The 16,010-nt window shown below is 33.1% G+C and overlaps 2 protein-coding genes across 5 annotated transcripts; one reads left to right on the top strand and one right to left on the bottom strand.

Moving 5' to 3' along the window:
* The first annotated feature begins 3,530 nt into the window (after positions 1-3,530).
* Positions 3,531-9,051, top strand: LOC121209616 (ABC transporter A family member 2). The gene is made up of 16 exons (XM_041080567.1): positions 3,531-3,941; positions 4,359-4,590; positions 4,680-4,849; positions 4,948-5,133; positions 5,247-5,342; positions 5,421-5,621; positions 5,805-5,961; positions 6,054-6,283; positions 6,724-6,841; positions 6,940-7,016; positions 7,169-7,258; positions 7,435-7,578; positions 7,680-7,988; positions 8,070-8,150; positions 8,258-8,434; positions 8,535-9,051. The coding sequence occupies exons 1-16, from the start codon at positions 3,576-3,578 to the stop codon at positions 8,793-8,795; spliced, it is 2,895 nt and encodes a 964-aa protein (XP_040936501.1). The 5' UTR covers positions 3,531-3,575; the 3' UTR covers positions 8,796-9,051.
* A 169-nt stretch (positions 9,052-9,220) lies between these two features.
* Positions 9,221-14,473, bottom strand: LOC107912146 (protein IQ-DOMAIN 31). 4 transcript variants are annotated; one of them, XM_016840216.2, is made up of 8 exons: positions 14,127-14,473; positions 13,937-13,975; positions 13,416-13,519; positions 12,767-13,072; positions 12,431-12,634; positions 11,850-11,930; positions 9,816-11,412; positions 9,221-9,491 (listed from the first exon to the last, which is right to left on the bottom strand). In XM_016840216.2, the coding sequence occupies exons 3-8, from the start codon at positions 13,497-13,499 to the stop codon at positions 9,460-9,462; spliced, it is 2,304 nt and encodes a 767-aa protein (XP_016695705.2). In that variant the 5' UTR covers positions 13,500-13,519; positions 13,937-13,975; positions 14,127-14,473; the 3' UTR covers positions 9,221-9,459. The 4 variants fall into 4 exon arrangements, with proteins under 4 accessions (XP_016695705.2, XP_040936502.1, XP_040936503.1 ...); XM_041080568.1 differs by having other exon boundaries at positions 9,221-9,679; positions 14,127-14,448; XM_041080569.1 differs by having other exon boundaries at positions 9,221-9,679; positions 13,416-13,529; positions 14,127-14,366.
* Between the last annotated feature and the right edge of the window lie 1,537 nt (positions 14,474-16,010).

The raw sequence follows: 16,010 nt of genomic DNA, 5'->3' as shown, positions 1-16,010 counted from the left end.
TTTATTTTCATAGTATTTTTCAAGTTTTATATAATTATAAAATATTACAGACACTGTTAATAAAATTTATAGACTCCGCAATTAAGAGATTAACAATCATTTTATAAAATATAATAAAATATTTTAAAAAATATATGATAATTTTTTAAAATTATTTATAAAATAAAAAAATACTGCGAATATAAACAAATATTCACACATAAAATAATTAGAATTAGTTTATTATAATAATACATAAACCCGGTACAAAATTCTAGAAGACATATATAATAAATCCAAGACGGTGGGCTTTGCTTTGGACAATCTTTTGTGCTTATATTATGGTGGCTTTTGTTTAATGTTAAAAGTGCCAAGACAAATGGCAGGAGCTTCAATATAAAAAAACAAAATTCAACGGTCAAAGGCGATGCCATCAATCCCAATTTTAAAACAAATAAAATATTTAAAAGATAATATACTGGGGTTTTGAAAACCGAAGATTGCTTACTGTTAAAGTAATAATTAAAAAAAAAGGCTTTATTTCAAAGAATAGAAAGTAGGAAAAGTTCTAATTTTATATTTTCATTACAGGTTTCTTTTTTGTTTGTTGAAACTTTATTATGGGTATTTGAAATAGAATTTTGATCTTCCAGCTATATTTTTAATTTAAATCTATTCATATATATAAAAACTATACCTAAGAGTCGGTTGAGTCATAGCTCGATTGGTATGAATATTATTGTCAATATAGGAGGAAATAAATTTGAGTACAGTGAAGCGTATTATCCTCCTATGTATAGATTGGAAATGGGCTATAAGTAGTTTTAGACATTATATAAAAAAAATAGATATGACAAATGTCCTTTTTATATTGTTCAAATTTCAATTTTGGTACTTTTATTATATTCAAATTTAAGATCATCTTAAAAAAAATCTATTTCAACATGAGTTAAAATTTGTGTTTTTAAAAAAATATTCAACTCAATAGTTTAATCAAAATAAATAAAGGTGTTAATTATTTCTACTAACTAATGATATTATAAATGTAGAAACACCGAATCATATCAAATTAAAATATAGAAATTAAATCTTAAATTTTAATATAGTAAAAAAAACCATAAATATAATTTGACTTAATTTATATACCTTACACAATAATCTTGAGAGAAACTATGCTTTTGTTTATATAAATATCTATAGTAACTGGGTGTATAATAAAATGGTAAATGGTGTTGATTTAAAATAAGTATGAACATGAAACAAAATAATATATTTTATCTAAATTTGTTTCTATTTTAATTTCAAATATTTTAAAAATAAAAATTTTGAACATTCAAATTGAATGTCTAGGCATATATTGAATAGCAGTAATAAAAAAAATAATGAAATTTATTAAATCATTTGAAACCTATAATGATTTAAATTTCCATTTAATAAAAGTAAAATTATAATTATAAAATCTCCAAACGAAATATTGTTAAAAACTCAGTATTAATCTATAAACATACCAGTTAAAATTTCCATGATGAAAATATAGTTATAATTTTATTTCCAATGCTATTAACGAAGTTCAAAAATTTTATAAATATGATTATTGGATGACACATACCACTTTACGATACAATAAATTAATAAAAATTAAGTGTTAAAAAAACATATTACAGCATTTGAATATTTTATTAGTGAAATTAAAATTTCTTAGTGATAAGTGTTGGAATTGTTTTTATAAGAAAAAAAATTAGTATAAGGATAAATTTAGTCTTTGATTTTTATTTTTTGGGCATTTTAAATTTAATTTTTTTAGTTAAATTTGATTATTAATTGTTTTATAAAGGAAAAAAATGGTATAAGGATAAATTTAACCTTTAATGTGTATTTTTTTTAGCTTTTATTATTATTTTTGTTAAATTTTATCATTAATTTTTATAAAATAGCCAAATCGAAAATGTCAACTAAAACATCAAAATTTTATCAATATTGTTGCATGACAACTCACGTGGTGGTCCATATATATTTCATGCTAAAATGGCATTAATTGTCTTATGAAAAATTTTCATTTAGGTCATTTAAAAATTTTAATAAAGGTAAAATTGTACTTTGCCGCCTAGAACGATAAAATTTTAATTTAATCATTTAAAAAGTATAAAAATATAAACTATTCAAATGGTGAAATTACATTTTTACTATCGTAAAAATTATAATTTAATTTTGACCCTCCCAAACAAAATTTTCTAGTTTTGCCCCTATGAATCACGTCAACAAATAATTTAAAATTATAAAAATATTTAATAAATAAAAATTTCATATATTTAAAAAAAATATAAAAAGTACTCATGGATTATCACAGGAATTACCATATTTAAAAATATGACATTTTACTTATTATTTCTATTAAAATCAACAATTCAAAATTTTTTTAATATTGATGATTAAATTCAAATTGATAAAAATTTATAAATATTAAAAACTAAATTTATTATTATACCACAAATTTCAAGTCAACCATTTGCGTTTGAAAGCCACGGTGTTTAGAAGCAGGAAAATTCTTTCCCGTTGTTTGAATCACAGAATAAAACAAATATTATTACAATCATAAAGTCGCAATCCTAATATATAAATTAATGTAAATTTACGGAATTGACCATTCTTCCATGGTGGTGATTTATAGGAAAAGTCTTCGTAAGAAGATACAAATTCACATTTATAAACTTTCAACGATTAAAGTACTTTGCAATTGATTGCATCGTTAATTTTCACACATAATATTTAAACAAAAACAAAAAAAAAATTCATAAGTTTTACCATTTATTTAAATAAGTCCCTATAACTTTTACTCTAACAAACCAGCCTTTACCTCCGCTTTCAACCATCAACTTATATTCAAATAAGTCCCTAACATTTAATCTATAAGTGGATTTATTTATCTACAAATAAAAATTTAATGGTTAATCTTAAATATAAAAAAAGTAAATACTTAATTTTAATAAATATTTGTCATAATTGATAAAGACGTGTTAAAATTAGAAAAATAAAAACTAAACTTTCTAGCATTTTTAGCCAAAATATTTTCATTACATCCCAAAAAGTTAATAAACTTAATATTAAAACAAATTGCGAGGGATTAATGAAAATCAAATTCAAGGGATCTGTTTTGTTTTTATCATTTTGGGAATTGAATTGAGAGTTCCGTACTTCCATATATACTTCTTTGTTTTTAGGGAACCATTTATAATTTTTAAATACTTATTATTCAATTATTATATTTGACGTGCAATAAAAAATAATATATTTTTAGAATGTATTCACGCGGCTTTTTATAAATGGAAGTGACATAGTTAAGCTTCGAAGTAATTGTTGTTTACAGTTTTTTTCAGTAACATTAATATTTTAAAAATTAATATATAGAAATTATTCGTAATTAGTCAACATTCAATTAGTAACCTTCCGGGAAATGACCCGTCAGTGGCAAAATGGGGAATATTTTAAACTACAAGGTAATTTGCTAGCCTATCACTCTTGCATAATCAACAAAACCCCGCGCCTTTTCAACTGTTATAAGAATCCAAGTCCGTACTTTTAAAAATCGAAGGAAAAAAATGGCGATGAGAGGAATTGGGTTACTTTACTTGCAATTCAGAGCTTTATTAAAGAAAAATTTGATACTTTCATGGCGGAGCAAGAGATCGACGTTTCTTCAACTCTTCTCTTCGCTCTTCTTCATTTTCCTCATCTACTGTATCGAGAAAGCCACAAATGCTCAAAACTCCAATTCGACGGCGTACAAGGTGATCCGAGACCCCAAGCCGTTGGTTGCTCCGGTGATCTCCCCTTGCGAGGATAAGTTCTTCATCAAGCTGCCTTGTTACGACTTCGTTTGGAGCGGGAATGAGAGTCAGACCGTTGATAGGATCGTTAGAGCCATTAGAGAGAATAATCCCGGTAGACCTATTCCCGAGTCTAAGGTAAAACTTTGTTGAATACGAATTTCTCCAACAAAGCAATGAAATTATATTTTCGTTTAATGCTAAAGATTAGGATTCGATTAACGGAATGGCCGTCCAAATTTTTTATTTTTTATTGTTGCTTATTAGGGTTCTGTTAATTATTTTGATGTAATTTTGCTTAACAAATAAAATTTATCAACAAGTTAGATCTGAATTTTGAAATTTGAAAAGTAGAGGAGCTAAATTCGTGAAAATACAAGTACATGGATTAAATTCCTAATTTTCCAAAAGTACACGGACTATAACCATTTTTAAACTTTTTTTATAGATGTGATAGTGGCCGAATGCTAGGGAAGTTTTGCTGTAGCTATTCTTGGATAAATAATACAGTAACTTAATCCCATATATATATATGTTATCTATGTCTTTTTTCAGGTTAAATCGTTTAGGACTACTGTTGAAGTTGATGACTGGCTTTTCAATAACCGTATGCATGTGCCGGGAGCTTTGCATTTTCAACAAGTAAATGCAAGTGTGATTAGCTATGGTTTACAGACTAATTCTACTCCAGTGGCAAGACGAGGGCAATATGAAGATCCCACACTTAAATTCCAAATTCCACTTCAAGTTGCTGCAGAACGTGAGATTGCTAGGTCACTAATCGGAGGTACTAAGTTCTATCCTCTTCTAGAAATTTTATTTGCGGGCGGTTTGATTTGTATTTCTTTGTCTGATTGGTTTATATGATGAGTACAGATCCAAGCTTTAGGTGGACTGTTGAATTCAAGGAATTTGCACACCCAGCAATGGAAAGACTTGAAACTATAGCCATGGTTGGACCGACTTTTTTCCTTGCTATTGCGATGTTCAGTTTTGTGTTTCAGATCGGTTCATTGGTGTCAGAGAAAGAACTCAAGCTTCGACAGGTCTTTCAAATTTTATGTTTGAACTGAGATTAGCATTGCATCCTCATACAGAAACATCATGGATTCTCTTTGTTGACTTTCTGATCCTTTCCCTACAGGCTATGACTATGATGGGTCTTCTTGATTCTGCCTATTGGTTATCGTGGCTCACGTGGGAGGGGCTTATGACACTTATTTCGTCGCTCTTCATAATTCTGTTTGGGATGATGTTTCAGTTCGATTTTTTCTTGAATAACAGTTTTGCCGTTCTCTTATTCATCTTCTTCCTTTTCCAACTCAACATGGTAAAAACATGTTCCTTGATCTTCGCTGATGTTTTGTTTGTGTTTATAATTGCTTTTGTTGATTTCTAGTGTTAATTAAGTCATGATTTGTGACTTGTGATGCTTGATGGCAGGTTGGTTTTGCATTCATGTTGTCAGCCTTCATGAGCAAATCATCTTCAGCCACGACAGTTGGCTTCTCTATTTTTATCATTGGTTTTTTTACTCAGGCAATGCTCCAACTCTAAACTTCTTGATTTGAAATTACATGTTCAGCTATATTTATAGACATTAGTTATTTATTGCAGATTGTTACCACCGTCGGATTCCCCTACAGTGATTCCTACAGTCAAACCCTTCGAAGTATCTGGTCATTATTCCCACCCAATCTTCTTGCTCAAGCACTAAGGCTTCTTTCTGATGCTACAGCCAGCTCGACAGACATTGGAATTAGCTGGAGTAGACGAACCGAATGTGCTCCAAATGATGATGAGTGTGTAATAACAATTGTATGTCCATTTCAAAATTAAAGATTTTCTCTATTGAGAATGTTTCCCATTATATCTTCCACATACTCTTCACTTCTTTCCTTCCTGTCTGCTTCGTTCTCCTTTCATCAGGCTGCAATATTTCAAAATGTTTTTGGATAGTTAAATCATTCGTTTATGCTTTATTTCACTTGTTCTTAACAGAATGATATCTACATATGGCTGTTGGCTACATTTATTGTGTGGGTTGTTTTGGCTATCTACTTTGACAACATAATTCCAAATGCATCTGGTGTGAGAAAACCAATATTGTACTTTTTGAGGCCTGGCTACTGGACGGGGAAAGGTGGAAAAGAAAAAGGTAATTAAATTCCAAATTCAATTTATATTCAAGAATTTTCCTATTGAATTAGTGAGCCTAACTTATATAGTTTTCTGGCTTTCTCTTCATAGAGGGTGGTGTTTGTAGTTGTATTGGTAAAGCTCCACCTCTAGAGCATAATACTCCTGATGATGAAGATGTCCTTGAAGAGGAAAACCTTGTTAGAACACAAACAAGGGAAGGTACCGTTGATCCAAATGTTGCAGTTCAGACACGTGGTCTTGCAAAGACATTTCCTGGGACCAGAACATGCGGTTTCTGCTGTAAGTGCAAGAAGACTGCACCATACCATGCTGTTAAGGTAAGCAAATCCCTTATCAGCCTTATGCTGTCCAAATTTAAGCACCAGAACCTAAATGGTTTTCTCTTTCCAAAGTACTATTTTTCCTAATATACCTCTAAAGGAAATTTTCTCGTCCCAGTTGTGCTATGTTGGGTCATTTAGGATTGTAAGAGTTGTTTAATTTGATTGGTCTTTGGCCTGCTAGCACCCTTTCAGTTGGACTTCATGCAATGACATCATTATGTCTCCTAGGCAATGTTCTTCCCTATCTATATTTGTTCAACAAGTAATGATTTATCTACAATATGAATATGCATTTAGATTTGGAACTTAATTATCTTTTTCTGCATATCTTGTATGGGTGAACCTCACAAAACATATTGTAGATGTGCATCTAGATTCTTCTGTAAGTGGAGATTTAGTTAAAATCTGCTGCTTACTTGTAAACTTGTCTTCAGGGCTTATGGGTGAACCTTGCAAAGGATCAGTTATTTTGTCTTCTTGGACCCAATGGAGCTGGAAAAACCACAGCAATCAACTGCTTGACTGGCATAACACCTGTGACTAGTGGAGATGGTAAGATGCCTTGTTCCTCAAATCTTTTTCTCTTGATGCGTATTATTCAGCACAATAACTCATCTAGGGAAATATAATGTGTTATAAATTATAAACAGCGTTGATCTACGGTAATTCTGTTCGAAGTTCTGTTGGTATGTCAAACATTCGAAGAATCATAGGAGTTTGTCCTCAGGTAACCCTCTCTCTCTCTCTCTGTGATATGCAGCCATTCATAGTCGGCAGGTGTGTCAGAGCTTGCTGTTTTCAGCATTTCTAAGAAAACATATAATATCAATTGTCATTCGATTCGGATCTTAACATTTTCTGTATCTTGCATTTTTGTAGTTTGATATTCTTTGGAATGCTCTATCCGGTAAAGAGCATCTGGAGCTGTTTGCTAGTGTCAAAGGCCTACGTCCATCTACAATCAACTCGGTATGTACCACGTAGATATGTCTATCTCTGAAATTGGACCACTTCTTAGTCATCGACATTCCATCATATATAACCATTTAAATATTTACAAGCATGCCAGATGAAATCTTTTACATCAGAAAAGACCCTTTCAACTATCCTACCCATAAAGATCGATTTATCTGCTCAAATCACAGGTAGTTCAAAAATCATTGGAGGAGGTCAGACTCACAGAAGCTGCAAAAGTGAGAGCTGGGAGTTACAGTGGAGGAATGAAGCGCCGACTCAGTGTTGCAGTCGCCCTTCTAGGGGATCCAAAGTTAGTCATTTTGGATGAACCGGTATGTCAATCAGACCTTATCCTCACGTTAATGTGCTTAATCAACTTCGCAAGCACTTCTCTATCCCCTGGTACCTCATCTTTATTCCCTTATGACTGCAGACTACGGGTATGGATCCGATAACCAGAAGGCATGTATGGGACATAATAGAAAGTGCAAAGAGAGGTCGTGCCATTGTCTTGACAACACACTCTATGGAAGAAGCTGATGTTTTAAGTGACCGTATAGGAATCATGGTAAAAGGTAGACTCAGCTGCCTTGGAACCTCGATCAGGTTGAAGTCACGATTCGGTACTGGTTTCATTGCTAATGTTAGCTTCACTGGAAACAACAATGGACTTAGCCCTCCCAACGGAGATGCAGCTGACACAACACACCAACGGGAGTCTGTAAAACATTTCTTTAAAAAAGTATGTTGTATAATTCCAACTTATTTAAACTCTTTTGAGTTTCAAACACTTGGTTTCTCATTTGGGCTCGTATTCTTTCAGCATCTAGACGTGGAGCCAAAGGAGGAGACCCAAAATTTCTTGACTTTCGTCATTCCTCATGATCGAGAAAAGCTTCTGACTGTGAGCACTTTCTAATCTCGGTTGGAGTAATCTCTTTTTTTTTTTTTCCTTTTTTTGCTTTGCTTGTTAATTATTTTCATTTCTTCGGTATTTGTAATCTCAAACAGGGATTTTTTAAGGAGCTAGAAGAGAGAGCAGGAGCATTTGGCATAGCAGATATACAACTTGGTCTCGCAACCCTTGAAGAAGTTTTCTTGAACATCGCAAGGCAAGCAGAGTTAGAAAGTGCTGCAGCTGAAGGACGATTAGTCACTTTGACGATAACGTCTGGAGCATCAGTCCAGGTAAGTGCAACCAAATTTGATGATAGAATCATGGATATATAAAACTAAAATTGAAATTTAACATAATTTCGAAATTAAAAATCCTCAAAACGCAATGCAGATACCAATAGGTGCAAGGTTTGTGGGGATTCCCGGAACAGAATCCGCTGAGAATCCTAGAGGTATCATGGTTGAAGTCTACTGGCAACAAGATGATACTGGGACACTCTGCATTTCAGGTCACTCTGCTGAAATACCACTACCTCAAAATTTTCAACCGATGGCTTCTGTAACGTCTCATACCCGGAACCTCTTTGGCCGAAGAGAACCAGTTCAGGGAGTTGTGATCAACCCGGATGAAAGTTTTAGATCTACTTCATAATCATACATCATAAACACCGCCTCATACCGGGAACCTCTTCAGCTGAAGAGCACCAGTTTGGGGAGTTGGTCAGGCCGGATTACACCTACTTCATAATCATACATCATAGACACCTTATTTTCATCATCATTTTACTTGTTTGCTTGAATCACTATAGTCATCTTTCAGGTTTTTCATACGTATATTTTTTGTGGGCATAGTAAGTAATTATTTTTTGTAATTATATTTTTATTTAATTTATAACATTTTGTTTGTAGTTGTGGAGGCCCTTTCTTTAATATCATCTGATAGCAAAGGAAAATATTAGTTAGCTTAGTTAACAAGAAAACACAATTATAAAAGTTGGAACAAACTCTAATACGCAATTAAGAAGCCAAAAGGACAAATAAAAATAGCAAGGCAAAGTTTAGAAGAAACAAGCGAAATGAAACAATTTATCACAACGATGATTATTTTGCGGCATGTTTGAAAGTTCAAAATCTATTGATTTACACTCAAATTCACTCACAAACACTGAGAAGCATTGAATTTTCAGAGGCACTCAGCCCGCGCACACATCCTATCGACCCGGTTTCAGTTTCAAAGCAAGTTCTATTAATTTACACCACAAAGCATATGTATCTTGAACCTAATAGTGCCAACAACTCCTCAAATCACAATAAGATCACCTCCTCCACTCTACTTGAGTTGCCTTGGCTGAAAAATCGAACCAAAACAATAAAGTTATTTATTAACATGGGAAAAAAGATAACCATTTTCGATAAAGTAAATGGTACAGCATAACCATTTTCGGTAAAGTAAATGGTACGACATTCTTTAGCTTCTTATGTGAGAGGAGCTATAAAGAACAAACACCATTCAGAGTGCAAGTGCTAGCTGTGAACCTGACATTGGTGAAATATGTGAACTAAATAAGCTAATATACAACCTTTAGGGAAGCTGCACAGTGAAACATGTCAAGCTTACGACAAGCTATGAACAAAAATAGGTAAGTATTAACCAAGAATCAGCACTTCATACCATTTCTGTCTCTGGATGACAGTGGTCTGTCGCTTTTGCTCCCTTCCTTCCCTGCATGAACCAGTCTCTGCGTCCTTGGTGACTGTGAGTTGATTTTACTATTGGCTGAAATTGGCAGAGACTGGCGACGAGCGAGGTTAATTTTTTCACCTCCGTCCTGGCTAAATCGAGGAGAGCCTTGCAGTCTCAGCTTAGCCTTGGCAGATTCAGTTGCTGCCATGTAGCTTGGCAGTGCAGGACTGATTTGGGGCCCATTCTCAGTATGATCTTGTTTTGCAGGATTAGAAGCTTTCCTGCCAGACTTCTGATTCTCATTGTTGGTTGAATCGCCCTTCCTGTTCAGCTCCACGTTTGCTATGGGATTATTTTCATCCTTAACAATACTATCTATCGAAGGCTTTGAATCAACAACAGAAGGATCTGCATGAAATAAACCTGATGTCTCATTCATCCCTAATTGCCCCGGCATAGTTTCAATGTCAGGTGATTTCAAAACTGCCACAGTGGTCTCTTTTTTCATCTTCTCAGCTGAGCCATTCACTTGTGAAGCGATCTCTTTCTTAACCTTCTCAGCTGAGTTATTTACTGTCAAGGCTGTTTCTTTCTTCACCTTCTCGTTCGAGCTCTTTACTGTCAAGGCCGTCTCTTTCTTCATCTTCTCAGCCGAGCCATTAACTGTAGCTGTCTCTTGTCTCATCTTCTCAGCTGAGCTATTCACTGTCCTGGCCATCTCTTCCTTCATCTTCTCAGCTGAGTTATTTATTGTCAAGGCTGTCTCTTTGTTCATCTTTTCAGCTGAGATATTTACTGTCAAGGCTGTCTCTTTCTTCATCTTTTCAGCTGAACCATTTTCTGTAGCTGTCTCTTGTCTCATCTTCTCAGCTGAGCTATTTAATGATGTTTCTTTCTTCATCTTCTCAGCTGAGTTATTTATTTTCAAGGCTGTCTCTTTGTTCATCTTCTCCGCTGAGCTCTTTATTGTAGTTGTCTCTCTTTTCATCTCCTCAGTGGAGCTATTTACTGTCATGGCCATCTCGTTCTTCATCTTCTCAGCTGAGCTATTCACTGTCGAGGCCATCTCTTTGTTTGCCTTCTCAGCCAAACTATTCAGACTCTGTTCCACAATATCCGGATTAGTAGCGCTTGGGAACTTCTCCAAACTTTGCTTTTGCTTATCAGATTCAACCTGTGACTGCACTGAATTTTCTACTACAGGATTATGAACCTTTCTCAAGTTGCGTTTAACCTTTTCAAGCTCATTTTGTGGGTTTTCCTGCACTGCCATCTCAGCTGGACGACTGGAAACTTTCCTCAGGTTACGCTTGGGCTTATCAAATTCAGAGGTCGCTTGAACAGAGGCACAATCCAGATTTGCAGGACGAATCCTGCGAACACTCAGTTTTGGTCGACCTGAATCAGTTTCAACAACTTGACCGTTAGCTTGTTTCTTCTGCAACTTAGAGGCTTTTTTTGGTTGAGGAACCGGTTTCCAGAAGCAGGATGCTGACCAGCGCTCTAACCAGTTACAGACTGAATTTGGTTCCCCAGCATCATCATGGAGGTGCAAAGGCATTACAGGAGGTGATGAAGCAACAAGCTAAAGAAACAAACCCAACAGTCACTTGCCCAGTGTGTAAGAAAAAGAAGGTAAACAAATCAAATGACATTCCAATTAAGAACTCATGTCTACTGATGGTGAGAAACAGGAGAGATTTTAAGTTAGATTATGTGCAATAGTTTTTGTGCCACTGATTCAGATTTTCTTAAAGATATGAGAAATACCAATGCACCATCTAGTGACAGATAATTATCAATCAGACTTTCAAACATCTCGTATTTGCAATACTTTTGGGTGCCAGGTAATGCCATAATGTTTTCCCCATCAAAAGGAGTTTATGGATAAGGATAAAGCCCCGAAAGCATAATAGCTAACATATGGAGTCATCTCTAGAAATGTTGCACAATATCAAGGTAAATTCTATATATTTTCAATTTCGTAAACAAGATATATTATAAGCACAAAAGCAGCCATACCTTACGAGCAAAGGCATTTGCAGACAACTTTCCAATGCGTGCAGGCATATTCACTCCAAGAGAAACCACAGGCTTGCTCTCCTGCCAAACAATGAAATAAGAATTAACAAAGCAAAAAAAGCCGGCTTACCTATTTCTTGAATAAATAAAAATTCGGTGCAGGAAGATGAGGACAAAAGCTAAAAAGTACATGTTCTGTACCTAAAAGAATTCATGTATACTACGAAATCCTGCATATTGCGATTATGGGAAATAAAGAAAATGCATGGTGTTAGCTTCAAAAGCATTTTGACCACCCACAGAACATAGTGTTCAATTGTGCTCAAAAACCTCAGGCCAAAGATCTCTTTTAATCATTCTCACTAAACTTACTTCATGATGGACTAGTCAAATTCCATTTACATATGGACCATCAGATGGCCAATACAAAATTTAATTTATATAAAAAATCAAGTTGCAAAGTAGTAGGCATGCCTATTAAATTTGAACAAAAAGATTAGTGATTGTAAGATAAATTTCAATTAGTAGCACCGGGATCATGAATGGTAATTGGTCCATGATCGGATTCACAAAGAAATTACCCAGAGGTTCATTTGATTGTATTTCTTCTGCACTTCAAGACCACCATCAGAACGTCTGGCCATTACTCCACGAATATGACTTTGTAGCTTGACAATCCCCATCACACAGCACAAAGTAGCAATAGCTTGTCTTCTAACCAAGTGACCACGAATAAGTGCCTGCAGCCTTATAATGCCTTTGAGGGCCCAGAATGCTCGGCGAGCCTTCACATAATGAACTAATATGAGTGTAGGGATAATCTCAACTAAAGGTCCTTCCTTGGTTATATAAATTATTTGAAAATCGATAGTAACATTTCACAGGCAAAAGGATAAACAGGCAAAAGGATAAAATACCAGGTAACCCCTAAAAGCAGCCTGAACGATGGTTGCTGCTTGCTTTTGCTTCATTCTTTCAGGATCATTTTGGAAATATTGAAGAGTGGATTCCTGAGAATCTATGCCTTGACTCACTGGCAGTGATATCCTGTCATCGTTAGAGATATTTGCAGCCTCCTTGTTTTCCAGTTCTAATTTCCTTTCATCTCTCTCATTTCTCTCATTAGCATATTGATTAAGCTGTGAAGGGAAAGGAGGAGCCACAGGGACTTCAGCTTCTGATGCCCTGGCTGAAACCAGCACCTCATTTACATTGGCAACATTCTGCAAATAACAGTCCAATAAAAAATAGAAGTGTACATTAATATTTTAGGATTGATGGAAGAAAGATGCCATATCATGTTTATCTCATAACTCGAGGAAAGAATGATACATTCCCAAAACCAAAGCATCAAAACAGCCATGTTAAATACAACAGCTCCCGAGAAATTTCAGGGAAGCTACCGTCCAAATCAGCTAATCCTTTACAATTACTTAACTTTCTCAGTAGAGGGAATGAAGCCACCAAAAATAAACCAAATGACAGAGGAACTATATTTGCAGTTCCTCATGTACATAATCTAAACATTATATTTTTCGTTTAGTAGTAATTAGCAATAAATATTACCTCCCTTCCTTTATGATAACCAGTTTTGGAAGATTTCTTTCCAAAAAGCACAGCCTTAATCCATTTTCCCGGTGATTTTCCCATTTCGCGAAGTTCAGGAGAAACTGCAAATACCTTTAACCGACTTTCAGCATCATTTTATGCGGTAACAGCTTAACAATACATTTAACCACAAATTCAATAATAATTAAAAATAATGCAAAAAAATACAATGTCAAACGAAAATAGAAATTACGCATAGCAAATTACAGTATAAATTCAAAGTTCAACAAACAATTATAAACAAAAAGCAAAGCAAATTACTAGAATCCGTTAAGAATCCAATGATCTAACAGATTCAAAACAAATTTCAAAAACTTGAAGAAATTTTTAAAAACTTGAAGAAATTTAAAGTAATTAAGCCAAACATTTACGATCTACTGTGAGATTAAATAAAAAATAAACAGATATGGCGCCAAAAGGAAAAAAAGCAAAACCAAACATCTTAAAACTAACAAATTTACACTAGATCTGATACTTACGTCACAAATGCAGTACTTTCAGAGCTCAAATCTACATTCCTGATATTCAAAAAAACACCGAAACATCAGTTTTTTTTCTTCGAAACCAAAGAAAGAAACACTAAAAAGAAGAAAAGATTTCAAAAATCGAGACAATAGAAATCAAAATGTACTATGAGAAAAGTTAGCACAGAAGAGAGAGTAAGCTTACAAGCAAAACAAGAGGAAGATTTTCCTTTTTGTTTTTTTGATTCGCTTTGGCTTCGATTTTGTTTGCAGTGGTTAGGTGTCTTTGTATTGAGAGTGAGAGAAGGATCTAAAAATAGCGGTGACTAATCCAGTACAAGCGATTTTAGTGTAATGATTTTGAGTAGGACAGTTCAGACCGTCAGATGGAGAAACTTGACAGAGATTGTAACCAACAGTGGGATTTGACGGTTGAGATTGATAAAAGATGATAGGCGTTGGCGTAGGGGATGATTAATATAAGTAAAAGAGGGAGGTGGTGGTTGCCCTATATTACAGTTACTTCGGGAACAAACAAACCAGCCGCAAGTCAAGTTTACATATATTCGCAATTTGTAACTTAAATTTTAGAGATATTTTGTGTATTCGTAATTTAATTCACTTAAAATTTATTGTATTATAATTTAGCACGATGTTTGTTGTTTTTTTATTGCATTATATAGTTGTACTTATACTTGTATTTTTATGTTTTAATAATTTTTTTGTCGTCTCGTAAAATTTGTTCAATTTTTCTTGAAGTCTTGTGCTGAACTTACGTTTCTGCCCTTTTACCTTGGTGTCGCGCGTGGGAGTTATTATTTAAGTAGTGGCAGTTGCACGGGTAGAATGCCATGATGAATTGATGGATAGATGTGGCGTTGGATACAACCCAACATGAAGTAAAAGCAGAAGTAATTTGCTGCGATCTGTTTAATTTATTTTTTTATATTTTATTATAATATTGTTATAATATTTAATTTTATTATCATTATTATTTTTATACTATTTGTAAATAAATGTATTGTATATCTAAACATATATTTAATTCATATTAGCGGAATAAATGAGATATTAATATTCGTAATTTATTTCAATTCAATTAGAAGAAAATTTAAATTGGATTCAATAATTATCAAGTTGAATTCAAGTAGCTTGAGCTATCAATCGAACTAAATTCAAATTTAATAATATTTGACTCAAATGACTTATAAATCTTATCAAGTTTTTCATATTTTTGTATTATTAAATTATGTTGTTGCCTTTAATATATGTCATTAACTCTAAGCTTAATTATTGAGTCAAGCTTCAGTAGTTTAATCATATTTTGAGTCGAGCTTGAGCTTAAAAATAGATGATTGATTGAGCTCGAATTGAGTATCCAACTCAAGCTTTGTAATATTTGGGGTCAGTTCGGCTCAATTACACCCCTAATTCATGCTTATATTCAAAGGACTATATTTCATATTAATATCAAAATATGTTTAACATAAAACTTTTGTGTCATTCAACGTAAAAATATCAATGTAATGTTTTGAAAGCCACTTAGTAAATAGATTTGGGTGTAATTGATTATAATTACAAAAACATGACATATTTGGGTAACCATTGTAGCCGGTGAATCCTACCGAATTGGATGTAATTGAAGCACTCAATTACACTTTTTAATTCTTACGGGTGAGAATGAGAGTAATTACACATGTAATCACACCCAAATTCATTTTTTTTAAAATTATTTTTATAGAAGTTAAAAAAAACATATTACAAACATGAATACATACGAGTGCTTAAGATGATTATAGCAAAAAATATATATAAATCCTATAAATGTATGTAATAAAATAATTTGTGTGTTTTATAAAATTATAACAAAAATTATATTATTTAAATTCAAGAAAAATTGAAATTTATAATAAAAATTATTATAAAATAATATACATATTAGAAAAGTATTATAATATGTTTATTTATAAAAAATTATGGTCTAATATGGACATAACTCATATTATATATTATAAAAATAATATATTTATTCATAAAAAATATTATATATGTTTCTCATAAATATAAATAAGTTTCTAAAATTATAACA

The sequence above is a fragment of the Gossypium hirsutum genome, chromosome A11 (assembly GCF_007990345.1).
Source record: "Gossypium hirsutum isolate 1008001.06 chromosome A11, Gossypium_hirsutum_v2.1, whole genome shotgun sequence".
In the NCBI taxonomy this organism is placed as follows: Eukaryota; Viridiplantae; Streptophyta; class Magnoliopsida; order Malvales; family Malvaceae; genus Gossypium; species Gossypium hirsutum.
This window is presented reverse-complemented; position numbering and strand designations above follow the sequence as displayed.